Here is a 16,694-nt window from a genome sequence, read left to right on the forward strand (position 1 = left end):
TTCAGCATTTACAATTTCATCAGACATGAATTTTCCTTCATCCATGCGTTGTAAAAGATCAGTGTAAAGTCTTTAATAGACTAATCATCTACTTTTATTGGCAACAATTGTTTCATCAAATCTCAAATAAATTTAGTTCGGAATTCAATTAATTCAGAATAAGAAAATGACTAAAGTTGGAGGGTTAGATATAAATTAATCTGGGGTGCTTATCCTGTAGAAACAGAGTAATTTTATACTATTATTTCAATTTTATCCATGATTTATTTACAATGTATTTAGACACAGTAAGATTCATTGTTAATTAATGTTTCTAATTTTTTTCTAGACTCCTTTTTTCTATTCACCTAAATAATTATTGTGTCAATTGTATTATTACATTAATAATTTATTACAGGAAGCATTAATATGAATGTAGACTTTCTAAAAGCTTCAAATATTGGTTTCATTTTATGATTTGCTTCCAAATTAGCTGCACACAAACCATTTCTAAGGAACTATCATAATACTATCATAATTACTTAAAGGACAAAATACATCCAGCTTCAAAATTTGTCTCCACTTCATGAGTAGGTCCAAGCTTAATGGAAATTTAAATTAACATAAAGCAAGAAGTGAGTAGATGAATATCTACAAATCCTAGGTCAGAGATTCCAAAGTGGGTCCATATTATTAGAGGATATTCCTACTTATATTAATTGCTGGCTGGTTTGTCTCATATAATTGATGCCACCTTCAGAGAACATGAACCAACTCCAGTTTTAATATCATGAAAATGAAACTGAAACATTTGTGTTATGTCACCAAAGGTGTTATTATTTGTACCTGCAACTTATTTACTTTTGCTACTTACTCTTGGGCCAAATGGACCAGGGATTCCAGCACTGCCTTGTTCACCATTTGGACCCTAAACAGGAATGAAATTGAAAATGTTGTTCAAATATTTAGATCTTGCATTATGCCATTGTCAGTTTTAAAATATGTTGTCATTGACTTTAGCAGTATCAACTACTAAGTCATCTATCTCTACAATGTTTCCAGGAGATGGTCACTATTAAAGACAACTATCCATAGGAGTAAAATGCAAGTAACATTTTGTTTTATATCTACCCTACAAAATTATAGCTTATATGTGGACAATTATATTGTATAATAGGTAATTTTGAAATTAAAATGAGATTTTAAAAAATTCTTCTGTGTTAACAGCAGATAAACATAAAGAATAACTTACAGGAGGGCCAGGGAGACCCTGAAGACCAGTGAAGCCTCTGTGGCCCTTCTGACCCCGGTCACCTCGGTCTCCACTATCACCTTTGTCACCACGGGGTCCTTGAGGTCCCTAGAAATACAGTTATGGCATGGATGTTATGTCTTGATACTACAATTTTCTGCAATTTTACTTTTTTAAAAAACATTTATATTTTAGTTGTAGGTTGACACAATACCTTTATTTTATTTTTTTAATGTGGTGCTGAGTACCGAACCCAGTACCTCACACATGCTAAGCAAGTGCCAAAAGCAAGTGCTCTAACTCTGAGCCACAACTCTAGCCGGCAATTTTACTTTTGACAACTGCATTTACCATAACTTTTAATACTGTATCTTATATGAATGAACATATTTACTTATCTAAAGAGCCATAGGATTTTTGTCTGTTATTTCCAAAGAATTGTAGGTGATCAGTTATGCTTTCCTAAAGATTCAGTTTTTAAATGGTTATCCTTTTTAAGCATAAAAATTAATTTATATTTAAATGAGATATTTTTAACTTTGATCTAACCTATTTGAAAGATTTTCAAAACATTACATTTCACTTATTTATCAGATATCATAATGTAAAAATATTTCCCTGTAAATAGATTCTTTGAAACAAAAAACCTCAAAGTACTTTTTTTTTTTTATTTGCCATGCTTCCTCTAAGAATGAAATGTTCATTAAATTTGCATACACAGTCAGGCATGGTGGCACACACCTGTAATCCTAGAGGCTTGGGAGGCTGAGGCAGGAGGACTGTGAGTTCAAAGCCAGCCTCAGCAAAAGCAAGGCACTAAGCAACTCAGTGAGACCCTGTCTTTAAATAAAAATACAAAATAGGGCTGGGGATGTGGCTCAGAGGTTGGGTGCCTCTGAGTTCAATCCCTGGCTACCCACCACCTTCCCAAAAAAGAAAAAGAAATTTGCATATGCAAATAAACTAAATGTCAGCTGTGACTATATTAAGAAAGGAGTAAATATTTGAGCAAATAAAATCAAAGTATCATCAATAAACTACCCTTTTCTAAAGAAAATACAAAAAAAAAGTTATTCTCATTTTTAACTTTAATATCTGTACCCAGATCCTGAATTTCTGGTCCTAAAAAACAAAAGAAAAATGAGGAATCTTGTTTTGTCATAGGAACTGCAACCTCAGAAGAGGTGAAAATTCTCTCATTGATTTGAGGTAGTCAGTTGTTGTTTTAGGTTCTAAGAAATAAAAACAATTCTAAGGGTTCAACGGTTCACAGTAAAGTGACAAGTGGCATAGTGTTCCCCAATATGAAGTCAGCTTCTGCTATCTTTAGAGTTCTCCTAAAACAGAACTGGAACCCTATGAATCTGCCTTTGGAAGATGGATGGAACCATCAAATCCACTGGTTCTCAGGTTAATGTTTTCCCTTATTGGTTTCTTTGGTTTTATTTTGCATTTGGTTGTTAATTTGGAATACCTAGTTGTCAGCCTTTTTATAATAAAATCAAAACAATTTTAGTAGCTTTTACATATTTTACATACCAATGTAAAGGTGAACATCAAAATTAGTCTGAATGTTTTTATAATGTTATAAAGGTTCTTTTATTTTGAAGTTGCCCCAAAATTTCGTAGTTGAGAATGAACTATAACAGAAAACATCTATTTAAATTAATTACAATTCATTTTTTTCATGAAAAATAAAGCTATAGAGTTTCTGTCACTGGTTAGAAAACTATTTATTTGACAGGTAGTGCTACTATGAAATCTTTTGCCAGTCAAGCTCAAATCAAAGTGGAGAGTCATAATATAAAAAATATGACCATGGTTTTATGGGTATAATTGTTTTTCATGAATATAGACATTGATGTATAAGAAATATGATCTATTAGACCACCATAAATATAAACATAAAACAATAGAACATCTATATAATAATAATTAAAAATCAGCCAAAAGCAAACAGCATAAAGATTGGAAACCATCCAAAGACAGTAAAGTTGAAAATAAAACATATTTAAATGGTGCTTTTCAAGAATACAAAGAGATTGCAGATTTGCTGTCCTATATGATTTTGAGAACATCTTGGAGAGCGATACGTTATTGTACCTATTATTCTGGGAGAAAACTGTGATTCTAGTCTTCACTGATAATTGAAACAATTATTAATGAGGTACTAATGTGATGTTTTGATACATGCACATATGATGTAATGTCTAAATGAGGAAAAATACATCCATCTCCTCAAACACTTATATTTCTTTATGGTAAAAACTTTAAAATCCATTCTTCTACTTTGTGAAATGTGCAGCACATTATTTTTATCTACATTCAGTCCACTGTTCAACAGCACATCAGAACTTCTTGTTTCTTTCCAACTATAACTTAGTACCCATTGAATAGCATTTCTCCATCCCTCCCATTTCTGAATCTTAAATCATACTTCTTCTTTGGAAGCATATTTTGTGTAAGAAAACATGCATTTGTTAAGAGAACAAAGGACTTACATGTAAACCACGTTTTCCAGCTCTACCTGGTGGTCCTATAGGACCCCGAGAACCCTAGAAAAATATCACACAAGTTGGTATTTAACAACATACATATATAGACACAGGATGTCAAAAAACATGTGTTTACAGTTCAGTGCCTGTATGTGTCTATATACACACTTATGGCTAATCCGTTGAGTCTGGTGAACATCTGTAAGAATGTGCCAACACCAATAATACTTTTAAAGGCAATTTTATTAACTGACTTCACTAAGTGAAGAATATCTTAGTTGATTACAAAAAGACATTACTTGCATAATCTGATACATACTTATTACATTTCCTATAAATCACAGACAGCATTTTCAGATAATTAAAACCATTGTATTAGGATCTTTGAACCCATATTTGAAATCAAATGATCTTAAGGCTAATATATATATTAATTCATAATTGGCTCCTTATCATTCTTTGTTCAGAGTCCTGAACCAAAAGCATACGCATGACTACTTTTGTGCACACATGAAGTTTATAATACAATGCTTAACTGACAGTGAAAAATTGACTGCCTTCTTACCGGATCTCCTCTTTGTCCTGCATCTCCTGGAGCACCAACAGGACCAGGAGTTCCAGGGGCACCCTGAGAGCCTGGAAGACCTGCAGGCCCAGGGTCTCCACGATCACCCTGATAAGAGTAGTCACGGTATTATTCTTTGAACACTTATTCTAAAATAATAGTATTTCATGTGTTTGAGCTCTTCACAATATGAAAAAATATATATGCCTCTTAAAACACTCTTACTTATTACTATACTTGTATTTACTAATTAATAAATAAAATTGAAGAGAATACATTTCTTATTATTTTTACCCACTCTCAGATTTCATCTCTCCCTTCACCTCTGCCCTATTGCTCCCACAAGAGAAGATTACTGAAGTATAGGAGAGGTCAATTCCAGAATTTAACATCTTTTCTAAACAAGCAGTCTTCAAACTGGAGTGTCTAGACACCTGAATACATACTCTTTCCAAAGAATGTGAAAATAAGAAAAATTTTAGGGAAACCACCTTCCATATTTGCAAAACCATACTTCTTTCAGAAAATTGAATTTTGAGCATCCTTTCCCACTTCCTCTTTAATAGTCACCCTTCTCCCATTTTATGAAAGAAAAGCAAATACCAAACCATCTGCAAACTTATGGTGCAATGTTTCAAAGAGTGAATACTTCTTGGCACCAATCTAACGGATGTTTCCAGAATATACTGTTTATTTGAAAATAAAGCTAAGATGGATTTGGGAAAGAAGGGGCTGCTCCTTACTATACCCAGATGACCCAGTTATGACAAGGCTCCCAATAATGCCTCCTAGAAGTCAGAGGTGAGATGATTTGAGTATGAACATATGTGGATATAATTATTTGACTTGAAAAACTGAGCTATACTTTATTTTATGACAGAAATTAAGTCTTATCTGACTGATTAACTTAGCAACCAAAATAAACTTTGGCAATTAGGTTAAAGAACAGACACATAATAAATAGAAGAAGCTAAATCGGAAACTACTAGAATTTCAAAGAAATACATTTAGAGCAAGTTTACATTTAGAATTTACCAGGAATTATCTCCACTGCAACTATTTAAACTTGTGATTTAATAATGGTTGGGCGGGGACAGCAACTTAAAATATATATAGGGGCTTATAGATTTTCAAAATTATTTTAATAAGTACAGCAGTAAGATCTTTAAAGGTTACTATACTACATGTATGTACTGACAAAGGGAGAAGCTACCGAAGTGAAGAGAATATGCAGTTCTAGAAGTTATGATAGATAAAGGGAGTCTTAGCCCAAGGTTTCCCATAGCTCTATCTTCCCCATTTTTTCAACATGAGGACATTCTTGAGTGCTGACCCTGTGCAAGTTTTTTAAATGTGTTATTTAGCAAAAAAGTACCTAATGGACTAGATATGAATCATATTTAATATGCAGAAATTTTTCTCAAGATCACACAGCTAATTACTTTCAGAATCAAGGCTCCATATTAGGTCTGCCTGGCTCCATAGTCCTTTCTGCTAATGAGGAGCCCTTGGGGTGAAAAACCATTATATCATAACACACTTTGGGGTAAGGAGTGCTTTTTGTCTTCAGTAGCCCAATATTCTAAAACAACTATGCAACTTCCAAAAGGGACTGAGCTTCAGATAAAGTCAAGGAGATTTTCAGTTCAGCCAATGTCTAATTTTAAAATAAATCATGTAATAGATAATGCTTAGAAAGCTTATATCCTCATAAGTCATTCACTTTAAGGGGTGAGTAGAGAAATCTAAATGTCACACAGCTCTATTTCAGCTTTTATACTTTACTGAATCTGTTTGGTATTTAGAACACTCCATATGTCTCCTTGCCCAAAGTCTTTATGTTGCACCAAAGATGAAAGTAATTTGTTTTCCTGCTTTGAATTAAATATGCCATGTTAATTTGCCATGTATGTAAATGTCACTTCACTTACAAGATTTTCCAAAATTATAACCTTATAAAAAGGTTTCTACTATCAGAAAAATCACAGCTGCATTGGAGTTATGAGAAAAAAAGGGTGGTTTTTTTTTAGTGTAATACTAAAATTTGAAGGATTTCAGGTTTATATGAGTCTTGATTGCTTTAATCAATGAATTGTTCTTACATGTTCTCCAACAGCACCATCCCGGCCTGGAGTACCATCGTTACCTGCTGGACCCTATGAGCAATCACACACAAAAAACAATTAGCAGTAGTGAAAAAAATCTCATTCTAATTGTCAGGAAAATGACAGCATGTCTTATACCTCTATTCTTTAAACTATAAACCAGCATTTATAGAAATCTCAGTAGAAAAAAAAGGCTTCTACCAGTTTTCTCTAATACTTTGAATTGCTTGTAAAATTAACATAGTCTTACTTTATCTAAAATTGTTCATGCCTAGTTCTTATTTTTAAAAAGGAAAAGAAATTCTCAAACACCTTGAAATAAACAAACAATAGCATTTTTCCTGTTGTATGTTTATTTGTGTTACCAATGAATGATTTTTCTTGTTACTTTTTGAGTTTATCCAAATAATAGTCTTAAGGTTTTAAAATCAAGTGACTTGTTTAGTTGATGCTACATTGCATTTAAAAACATCTAGTTTACTGTCCCTTATATATTTTGATTTTGTCAGGACCATAGTTTTGTTATTTGATTTTTTAAAATAGCTCAAAAAACTATTGATGATTTCTTTCAAGAAAATGTGACTGGCAAGTCACTCAGTAAAGTACTGAACAGATATTCCAACTTTAACTTCTCAAGTTGCCTGTCTGAAACTTATTTCCTCTCAAAAGAGCCTAAGGAACATGACATCAATAGTGTCACTTTATAGTGATATTTAAGTAGAGTGATCTCTACTTACTTTGCCCTTTTTACATGATGTAGAAGCTATATTAATCCTATCACCATAAAACTTGGCAATCCCATTATACAATGAAATAATAACAAGGGGAAAAATGAATAGCTGTGTCCTTTCACCTTGAAAACAATTTGGCAAAAGCTAAATCAACTAAAACACTCAGCTACAGACTAGACGAAGGTCAGTACAGACATTGCTTTTGTTCCCTTCTTCTTTATCCAATCATTTAGCCAACTCTTTAGAGAAGTATTTCAAATAACATCACTGACAAGCTTCCTTAAGGTCCTGTGTGCAATCAATTTCTAATAAAACAATTGCCCCATCACACCCAGAAAACAAAGGAGAGCTGTGTTCACTGTGACACTTACTTCTGGTCCAGGTTCACCTACAGGACCATTTGAGCCAGGGGGTCCCACAGGTCCAGGTGGACCTTTATCTCCTGTTGCACCAGTTGGTCCTACTTTTCCTGGTGTGCCCTGCAATTGTTGTATAAATATGTCAACCTCTAAAACCAGTGAAGAATTCCAATTCCTATAAAGACCACATTTATAGAAATGGTGCCATAGTCCCTCCTTCTACAGCAATAATTGTCTGTTAACCTATATAACCTGCATCACTATAATGCATGCCTAGATACATACCCACTTCTTCTCACATTCCTCCTGACACACCAAAGGAACTAAAAGGCATTCTTTGCCCACCAGCTTAGGAGTGCATTTTGTGTTTGAATCATGTGTAGTTAATTCTGGCTGCCCTTCTAGAATCTGCATTACTAGTAACATAAACTCAATCTATTTCACTCCTGCCTCGTCTGCTCAATATAGTACTGTATTCTGGTATTTTAGTCACTACCAAGGAATTTTACTTTCAGATCCTTGGTTCAATTCTGACAACAATAAGATATCCCTTAAATCCTAATTGACTGGTTTGAGATTTCTACCCAGATATGTCACAGTACCAAGATCCTGGGAGTACACTTCTCTAGCCACATTCCATATAAAAACATTATTAATTTTTTTCTCAAGTATTGTAAACTTTCAGTGGTGAAATTCACTCTCTTCAAAGCTAATATTGAATCAAATTTTCATCCATATTTCAAATAATATGAGATTCTTAAGCTCCCTCCAGGGAACAGGGGATTGTCTTCAGAGTCCTTCTTGATAATTCACCCACATCCACCTCTAATATTACTTCAGCTCAACTATTTCTTCTCTTCGGTAATTTACCGTGAAATATGGATGTTTTGTTAAGCATGTTTATTTAAAAAGATGCTACCTACTCACCAGGAGATTATCCCCCTTCTCTAGCTCCATGGATCTCTTTTAATCTTTGAAGAAAGATTTAAGAGTCACCAAAAGTCCAATTCCTTATTGGCTACTTCTCTAGTCCCAGGGTTAAACAAATACATTTTTCAAAGACTTTGAAAGGTAATTAAGCATTTGACATTTAAGATCAACTGGTTTTTAAGATAACTCAGAATTTATGTTGATTCAAGACTGTTTAACTCTATTCATTAAGAAAAAAATCAATTTTCTCTGCACAAATTAAATTGCATACATCAGATGAAATACTGTCGATTGCAGCGACTCACCGCTGGGCCGGGCAGGCCGGGCATGCCTCGTTCTCCACGTTGCCCAGGCATGCCAACAATCCCTCTTTGCCCAGTTGTGCCAGCTGGACCAGGAGGACCATCTGGACCCTAATGTTGAGAATAAATTCTAATTAAAAATTCTGCAGAGTAAAATCCATATCCAGGAAATTTACAATAGAGTGATTACAGATTTATAGGTCTGGGATATGAAAAAAGTTCTGTCTCACAAAACCAGTCTATATAAGAGCAGTCATAAATTATAATTCACACTGAGCCTCCAACTCTATTTAAAGGTGAAAATAGCACATCAAATGAAAGTGACCTTGAAAAATACTGTGAATATTGATTGAAAAAAAAGAGAGAACTATTCAAAAAACATTTTTTCTCCTTTTAAAAAGACAAAAATAAATTTTAAAAGTAAACAAACAGTATCTAACACATTCATATTTGGAGGCAGTTGGCTATTAGAGCAATAATATGTGTATGTGTATCTGTATTTAATTTAAATGAAAAATAATTTTTGATTTAGTTTTTGAAAACTATGTACATTAATTTTTTATATTTATGCAGATACTTTCTTTTTGAGAAGAGGATTTTAAATTAAGCATCTATGGAGCTTAATGCACTTACATGTGTCCACAATAATATTTCAGCAGTTTCTTTGTGACCATGATTATTATGGGTTTCTATGTGCAATATCTCAACAGGAGGGGGTCTGAAACAAAGATTCTAAACTTACAGGCTGCCCATCTTCTCCTGGGTCCCCTTTATCTCCTGGGCCACCGGGTGGGCCAGCTGGTCCTCGATCTCCCACTCGTCCATGAGAGCCAGGATCCCCGCGAAGACCTGGAGGTCCTTCCTTCCCTGGTTCCCCTATGGGCCCTGCAGGTCCTGGAGCTCCCTAGTATAATACAGAAAGGAACACCCAGGAGGGCAGAGTGGAAGCCCAGTAAGAAGGCTTGGTTCAGTGGGCTCTGCCTCAAATGCAGATGGCTGAGCCTTTTAGATTCATTTTTCCTGTTGATCACTGAGCATATTTAAATAAAAGAGAAAACAAAGAAAGCACAGCTGTACATTCATTTCCCATGAGAAAATCTAAATATCATTTGCAGACAAGTTCCTTTGAATCATTATTAAAAGAGTGGTAAAAGTATTTTGAAATTTTTTTCAAACTTAAGTCTCTGTTCTAATTATGAATATTTAATATTTTATTCTGTCTAACCTGATCTTATAATGACAGAATAACATTTATTACAAAGTTTCATAGATGTTTCTGGACTAAAGAAAATGATGATAAGTACATAATACTATTAGTACTTAGTACTCCAATAATCATGAAACTTTAGGGCTAAAAATGACTCACAAATAAGTCCCTCCAATAAATATTGGATTATTAAATATGAATTTGCTTTGATGAAACACCAGTAGGAATTGTTTGCATTAAACTAGCAAACAAGCCAGTAAGGAATTAAATAAAAATAATATCTCAGATATATCAAGTGTCTATACGTAATTACTTAGCTACCAATGACTTGAATCACTAAGTTAACTTACAGCAGGGCCTGGAGGTCCAACTCTGCCAGCAGAACCAGGAAATCCTGTAGCACCCTAAGAAATAATATTATATGATCAAATATTAAATAATATTATTTAATTATACATATTTTCCTGAGATCTGTTTTTTTTTCAAGGAAGACTTCAGTCTTTAGATTCCCTTCCATGTTGTGATCATATATTTTTTCTTCTCATGTATTATACATTTTTGAGAAATAGATTAATTGGTGGGTAGGGTCCTATTTTTTTTTCTTTCAACTTTTCATTTATCTTGAACTTACATAGGTAGGGCAAAGAACACATAAATATTTTCAATAATCAAATTTTTAAGTGCTTTCACATTATTCATTTACCCCTTTACTTGGGTAATAAATTATTTATGTTTACACATGAAGCAGTTGGGTCTCCAAGATTACAAAATTTATTTTAACCTAGATCGCCATCTTAGTCAAATACCCTTTGCTCTACAAAATAGCTGATACATAAAATAACATTACAGTTTCAGATGGAGACTAACTTTTACATGGCCAAGAAGTACTAGATAACTGAACTAGCTGTACATAATTCCTAGAATATCAAAATAACTTACAGGTGGACCCTGAGTTCCTCGTCCACCTTTTAGTCCAGGAACACCATTAGGTCCCTAAATTGGAAAGAAAATAAAAAGTACTGCAGTAAAGCACAATTAGTTTAATATACATACCAAACATTGAGTATTGGACTCAAGTTATAAGTTGTTGTTGTTGTTTTTAACTCACATGAGGGCCAGGGGATCCTGCTAGCCCTTGTGGTCCAGGAGATCCAGCATCTCCTTTCTGTCCTGGCTCTCCAGGTTCACCTTTTACTCCAGGCTGCCCATCAGGACCCTATATGCAATTGTACAAAGGAGCAACAGATTTATGGACAAAATATTTAATATTAATCACTAATAAAATTAGTTATATATTATGAAATAAAGCTTTGCATACAATATTAAAGTACAGGACAAAAATCAAAACCCTGATGAGATCTTTGAAGACAGTTTTAAAAAACTATAAATTATTAAAATTATAGTTACATAAGCAAACTCAGATGTGACAAACTCAATTTTTGTGCCAGCTTATGAAAAGCTGTATTGAAAATGGGAATCAATGTTAACAAAACCATATACTTCCCAGAACTTTAATATACCTTCAAAAATATGACAATGACATTTTAACTCATTGCTATAACCAGAGGAGTGTCAACTTATAAATTGAGGATATTTGAAAATTATACCTGGGGTCCAGCAAAACCAACAGCCCCAGTTGGGCCATTTTCACCACGCGAACCCTAAAAGAAGAAAAAGATTACTGAATCTCCACACATATTCTAAATAAGTACAATATTTTTAAATAGGGTGTAATAAATTCAGTGTACTTTGAAGCATATATATAAAGAAATTATACATTGCCAGAGGAAGATCCTTAAGGGTAATACAAAAAGACAGAGGTCATAGAACAAAATTCTGAACATAGAAGTCTCAAACTTTCTTATTTAGTAAACAAACTACCTACCTAGACTTACTAGATTGTGTAGCTCATAAATTTTTAAAGTTTAATTAGAAAAGTAAAGGTTGAAAACAAAACGAGGAAGTTATAAATAGCCTAAATCAGTAGGCATGGACATCACTATAACCATATGTAGGTAGATGGCTGATAGATAGCAATTGATAAGTTGTTTTATTGCTCAATCATACACTAAAAACCATCAAAATATTGTCACTTACAGGATTGCCACGGGAGCCAGGAGGGCCAACTAAACCTCGAGGTCCAGGTTCCCCCTAAAAAGCAGATTTTAGACAGTTATTGTCCAAGGTGAAACATAATACAATTGTAGAATGTTGGGCAACATGAATTGGTGGATAGTGGGTAACAATTATGAGATCTTCTACCTCAAAATTTTATGAAAGAGCCAGCGTTCAGACATTTAAAAAAATTGATACATAATAATTATTCAGAATAGTGGGTTTCATGTGGCATATTTGTACATCTATATAACATAAGCTGATCAATTTCACTCCTAAAATACCTCCCCTTTCCCTCTCTTCCTCCATTCCTCTATCCTACTGATTTCCCGTTTATTTACACAAGATCCTTATTTCCCTCTTATGCTTTTGAGTGCACAAAATAACAATTTGTGACTTACCTTTTCTCCAGTAGGACCTGCAGGACCTGGAGGGCCCAAGGGACCTGGAAGACCCTGTCAATGAATAGCATATACGCATACTGAGAATAAGAATGCACATAAATCTCCTTATTTAAGTAAGGAAACAAAGAAATCCTATTTTTACAGCTTATTTGTTTTTTTTTCAAATTATTATTTATAATACATATGACATAATGACATAATCTGTATATTTTCAAATTTTTTCTGTCTGCTCCATTACCATTTCCACCAGATTTTCCCAACAAAACCAACTCAACCCATACCTACATAAACTGTCTTTAAACATTAGTTCTAAAGTAATGTTATTTTTCAATAATGTTTCTATGTTTCTTAGCCTCTTTCATTTTGCTAATATCTATTTTGAAAGTTGAATATAGATTGAAGAAAAGGCTTTTCTTCTTTTATAACATATTCCTAAATTATAATTATAAAGATAGTAAACATTTAATTTTCTACATGCTTCTGAAATGAAAAAGAGAGTCACTACCCAGCTACACTGAAGCTTATGTGGCATTTTACATTTGGAGTGTGGGAGTTCTTCCTAAAACAATGTCTCTACCAATATTTGTGGATTGCCTCTTCATATGCAGCCCAAATATTCTTTCATTATTTAATTTCTGTAAATATTGCCGAAGAAAGTTAGGTCACAAAAATGACTTTTAATTTCATATTTTGACATGAATATGAGAAAACCATGTTCTTATATTCTCTGTATCAATAATGAGATGATATTTTTCTGTTAATTTACTCAAGGTAATTCTTTAAAAGATCTGATTAAATACAAAGATCACTTTGCTACTTATAGTCACAGATGCTTTTTCCATACAGAGAGCACATGCTATTGATTTTTCCTTTATTATATGATTCCAGCAGATGTTCTGTTCTCCCTCTTTCCTAACATAATGTACTGCCTTCACTACAACTAAAGAAGCCATTGCTTAGTGCCGAGCCTACCAAGTTGGCAATTCACAGGCACAGTAGACGTGCACTTTGGATTTAAACTCTAAATGTAACATTCCTTCCAACAGTCTTGTACTATTACTATACATTCCATAACACTTTTGATGTAGAATACAAACAATATTCTAGATTTACTTAAATTGCTTTTGAAATATTAAATCAACTATTTGTTTTAACAAAAAGGGAAGAGACAGCAAGTGTTTGTAATGCGCTAAATTTTTTCATAAGGATAAAGGGACAATATCACCTAAGATAAAAGTTTTCTCTATTTTACTCAATTTGAAGTACCAGAAAGTGGCTCAAGGTTATCTTTTTTTTTTAATGATGCAACTGCTACTGCCAGGGCACAACATGAAAATAACAGCAAATCATGTCTCACTGACACAGGAAAAATTCACAAAATATCGTGAACTCTTAACAGAAAATGCTGAGCATTTGAATCACTGTGCTAACCATTCTTCCATGAGGAAATAATTCATGTCTGAAAATATATTGTCCTACTACCCTGATTATCCTTGGACCTGCAAATATATTCTAATTTTGAAGACCTTAAATTTGTTAAATGTCAATTTTTTGACATGACATTAAACAATGCTTTGGTGTCAATCATTCTTCTTTTTTTATTTTTTTAGTTGTAGATGGACAGGATACCTTTATTTTATTTATTTATTTTTATGTGGTGCTGAAGCTTGAACCCAGTGCCTCATGCATGCTAGGTAAGTGCTGAGCCAGAACCCCAGCCCCTCAATCATTCTTCTTAACATTCCACTTATCCAGACTGTTCATTGATGAAAGCATAAATGATGAGTCACTGGGCAGTAATTTTCTCACCTATAATATTCAGTATATTGAGAAACACTTAACATACTTTAGCCACTATAAAATTCTACTTTGCACTGGAATGAGGTCTAGACGCTCTTTAAATCAACATTTCAACAGAATTAAACATTGCACATGAAATAAAAAGATGACAGAGAAAGATAAAGAGGCACCCCACTCCCTTAAATCACCATTCCACAGACATAATACATTTGTGTTTTATTTAATTTTTTCAACAATGACTACTTTTGGGCTTCCAGTAATTCGTGGTATGCAAATAAGTATCCATGACTGATTCACATAACATCTCAAATACCATCATTCTCTAAATTCTGACTACCAATGAAATGTGATAAACAATATTTTGAAAAATTAAGAATATTCATATACTACTTATAATGTTGGTTCCTCGCCCTGCTACAAAAAAAAAAAAAAAAATGCTCTCACTTACTCTTGCTCCATCGTTTCCAGCTGTACCTTCGGCACCTTTCTCTCCAATGCCGCCCTGGAAGAGCATAAAAAATACTTTATCCATTCAATTATCTCTTTCCCACACCTGTGAGAAAGTTTCATGGGTCCAAGGGCTTAATTGACTTCACAGCTGTGTCCCTTGAGCCTAGAGCAGTTCCTGGCACTGTGCACTTTCTCAAAAAATATTTATTAGAAGAATCAATGAATAGGTGATGTGAGACTCAGAATGGTAGAAGGAAAAGCCTGCTTAAGAAATCATTATTAGTAGAACATCTAAAGAAATGAAGTGGAATAAATAGATAAATAAAGAGACTTACTCGGTCACCCTTGGGGCCAGGAGTGCCAGCAATTCCTCTTTCTCCTGGCATACCCTGAAGACCTGGTGGGCCTGTATCTCCAACAGTCCCAGTCGGACCTGGACTGCCCTAAAATGGGCAAATAATAAGTGACCACGTTAAGACTAAACATGTGAAATTGCTGCTTCAGTAGGGCAATGGTAGTTAAATGTCAGCAATTTTACATAGTTCAACCTAATGTTTCCATTTTTATTTAGGAATTAAATCAGATTTGATTTTTGACTTTTGATTTATGCTTCCAACTTTTCTCTTTAGAGAAAATTAAATACCAATTAAAATAAACGTAATAGACTTGCATTTTTCTTTTTTTCCTTTATTGGCAACATCTTAGACTCATAAAGATGAGATTACATTTAGAGGAAAGAAATGTTGATTCCGTACTCTCTTAAGAAAACCTGTGTTATTAAGTTCTTTTTTCAGATAATTAGTGGTTAGATTAAACTCAATCTTATCCAATCACTCTGTTCCCTGAAGAGTATAAGAGCTATCATGCTACATGATCATGGAAAATTGTACTTCAATTGTGCATACTGAAGCTGGCTGCATTATTTTCTTCCTACCAATGACACTTAAAAGGGAAGGGTGCTGATTTCTCCTTTATAATGTATTCTATCTTCAGGGTTCAAAAAGTACATATTTTCACATGTGTAAAAAGAATTGTGCAACCAGAGATAAGGAAAATGGAGCATGTGATTAAGAATAGCTTTAGTAAAAAATGTGATTTTCAATTTCTTGTTTCTGCTTACTCATGGAAGCTATTAATAAAATGTATCTAAATAAGAATTAAGAATAGGCATGTGTGTGAATCATATCATCATATGCCTTAGGGCATTATCTCCCTTGCAGAAAAGTCTTCTTTTGAGCTCATTCTTTATTTGCCAGGAAAATGCCTAGTAGGCACTCATTAAATATTTGTTGAATAATAAAATGATAAAGTCAACTCATCTTGCAAAAAAAAAGTGAAACACATTCTAATACCATCCGGAACCTGCTAGGCAGTAATTTTAGAGCTTTTTAAAGTATGGAGATCAATGTGGTACTTACTTTTGGACCATCAGGACCATGTCCTCCAGCCATGCCCTTCTCACCAGGGAGTCCAGTTATTCCGGGTTCTCCTCTTTCACCAGGATTTCCTCTTTCTCCCTATGATAATATTAGAATGTCAAATAATTTCAATACTTCATCTAAAAATGGTTTTAAAATGTTTCTATAAATGGCATTTACTAGAGAAAAATTTAGAAGCGGCCTTGTTCATAATTCAAGTTTTTTAATTTGGTGCATAAATCAAAACTCCTTTTAAGATAAAAGATGCTGTTTTAAAATTGAAGCCAGTGGGAAGCAAAATTAATCAATAAACAGAAAATGCTTACTCTAGGTCCTAATGGGCCAACTGCTCCAGGGTCTCCAGGAACACCCTACAAATACAATTTTTAAAAATGCAAGAAAAACTTTAAGATAGCTCTAAGGCATTAGTAGAAATCTTTTTAGATCATACATCAAATTTATTTCTGAGTACCATTTGAAGGCTGAATAAGTCCATAATATTAAAGAAGGAAAACTACATATACTTTTAAAATAAAAGAATATCCATTTATTGAATAGAAACATTTTTCCAGAAAAATTTAA

General features: G+C 33.5%; 1 protein-coding gene across 1 annotated transcript in view; it reads right to left on the reverse strand.

Annotated features, from left to right (window-relative positions):
* The window catches only part of Col5a2 (collagen type V alpha 2 chain), a 133,716-nt gene that overhangs the window by 7,979 nt on the left and 109,043 nt on the right, over positions 1–16,694 (reverse strand). The window contains exons 32-49 of the mRNA XM_026389042.2: positions 16,439–16,483; positions 16,113–16,211; positions 15,030–15,137; positions 14,693–14,746; positions 12,442–12,495; positions 12,023–12,076; positions 11,533–11,586; positions 11,034–11,141; positions 10,865–10,918; positions 10,276–10,329; positions 9,461–9,622; positions 8,722–8,829; positions 7,499–7,606; positions 6,394–6,447; positions 4,292–4,399; positions 3,733–3,786; positions 1,232–1,339; positions 854–907 (exon numbers count right to left, since the gene is read on the reverse strand). Coding sequence (XP_026244827.1) covers positions 854–907; positions 1,232–1,339; positions 3,733–3,786; positions 4,292–4,399; positions 6,394–6,447; positions 7,499–7,606; positions 8,722–8,829; positions 9,461–9,622; positions 10,276–10,329; positions 10,865–10,918; positions 11,034–11,141; positions 11,533–11,586; positions 12,023–12,076; positions 12,442–12,495; positions 14,693–14,746; positions 15,030–15,137; positions 16,113–16,211; positions 16,439–16,483 — 1,440 coding nt within the window. The remainder of the gene's footprint in view (positions 1–853; positions 908–1,231; positions 1,340–3,732; positions 3,787–4,291; positions 4,400–6,393; positions 6,448–7,498; positions 7,607–8,721; positions 8,830–9,460; positions 9,623–10,275; positions 10,330–10,864; positions 10,919–11,033; positions 11,142–11,532; positions 11,587–12,022; positions 12,077–12,441; positions 12,496–14,692; positions 14,747–15,029; positions 15,138–16,112; positions 16,212–16,438; positions 16,484–16,694) is intronic.

The sequence above is a fragment of the Urocitellus parryii genome, chromosome 1 (genome assembly GCF_045843805.1).
Source record: "Urocitellus parryii isolate mUroPar1 chromosome 1, mUroPar1.hap1, whole genome shotgun sequence".
In the NCBI taxonomy this organism is placed as follows: domain Eukaryota; kingdom Metazoa; phylum Chordata; class Mammalia; order Rodentia; family Sciuridae; genus Urocitellus; species Urocitellus parryii.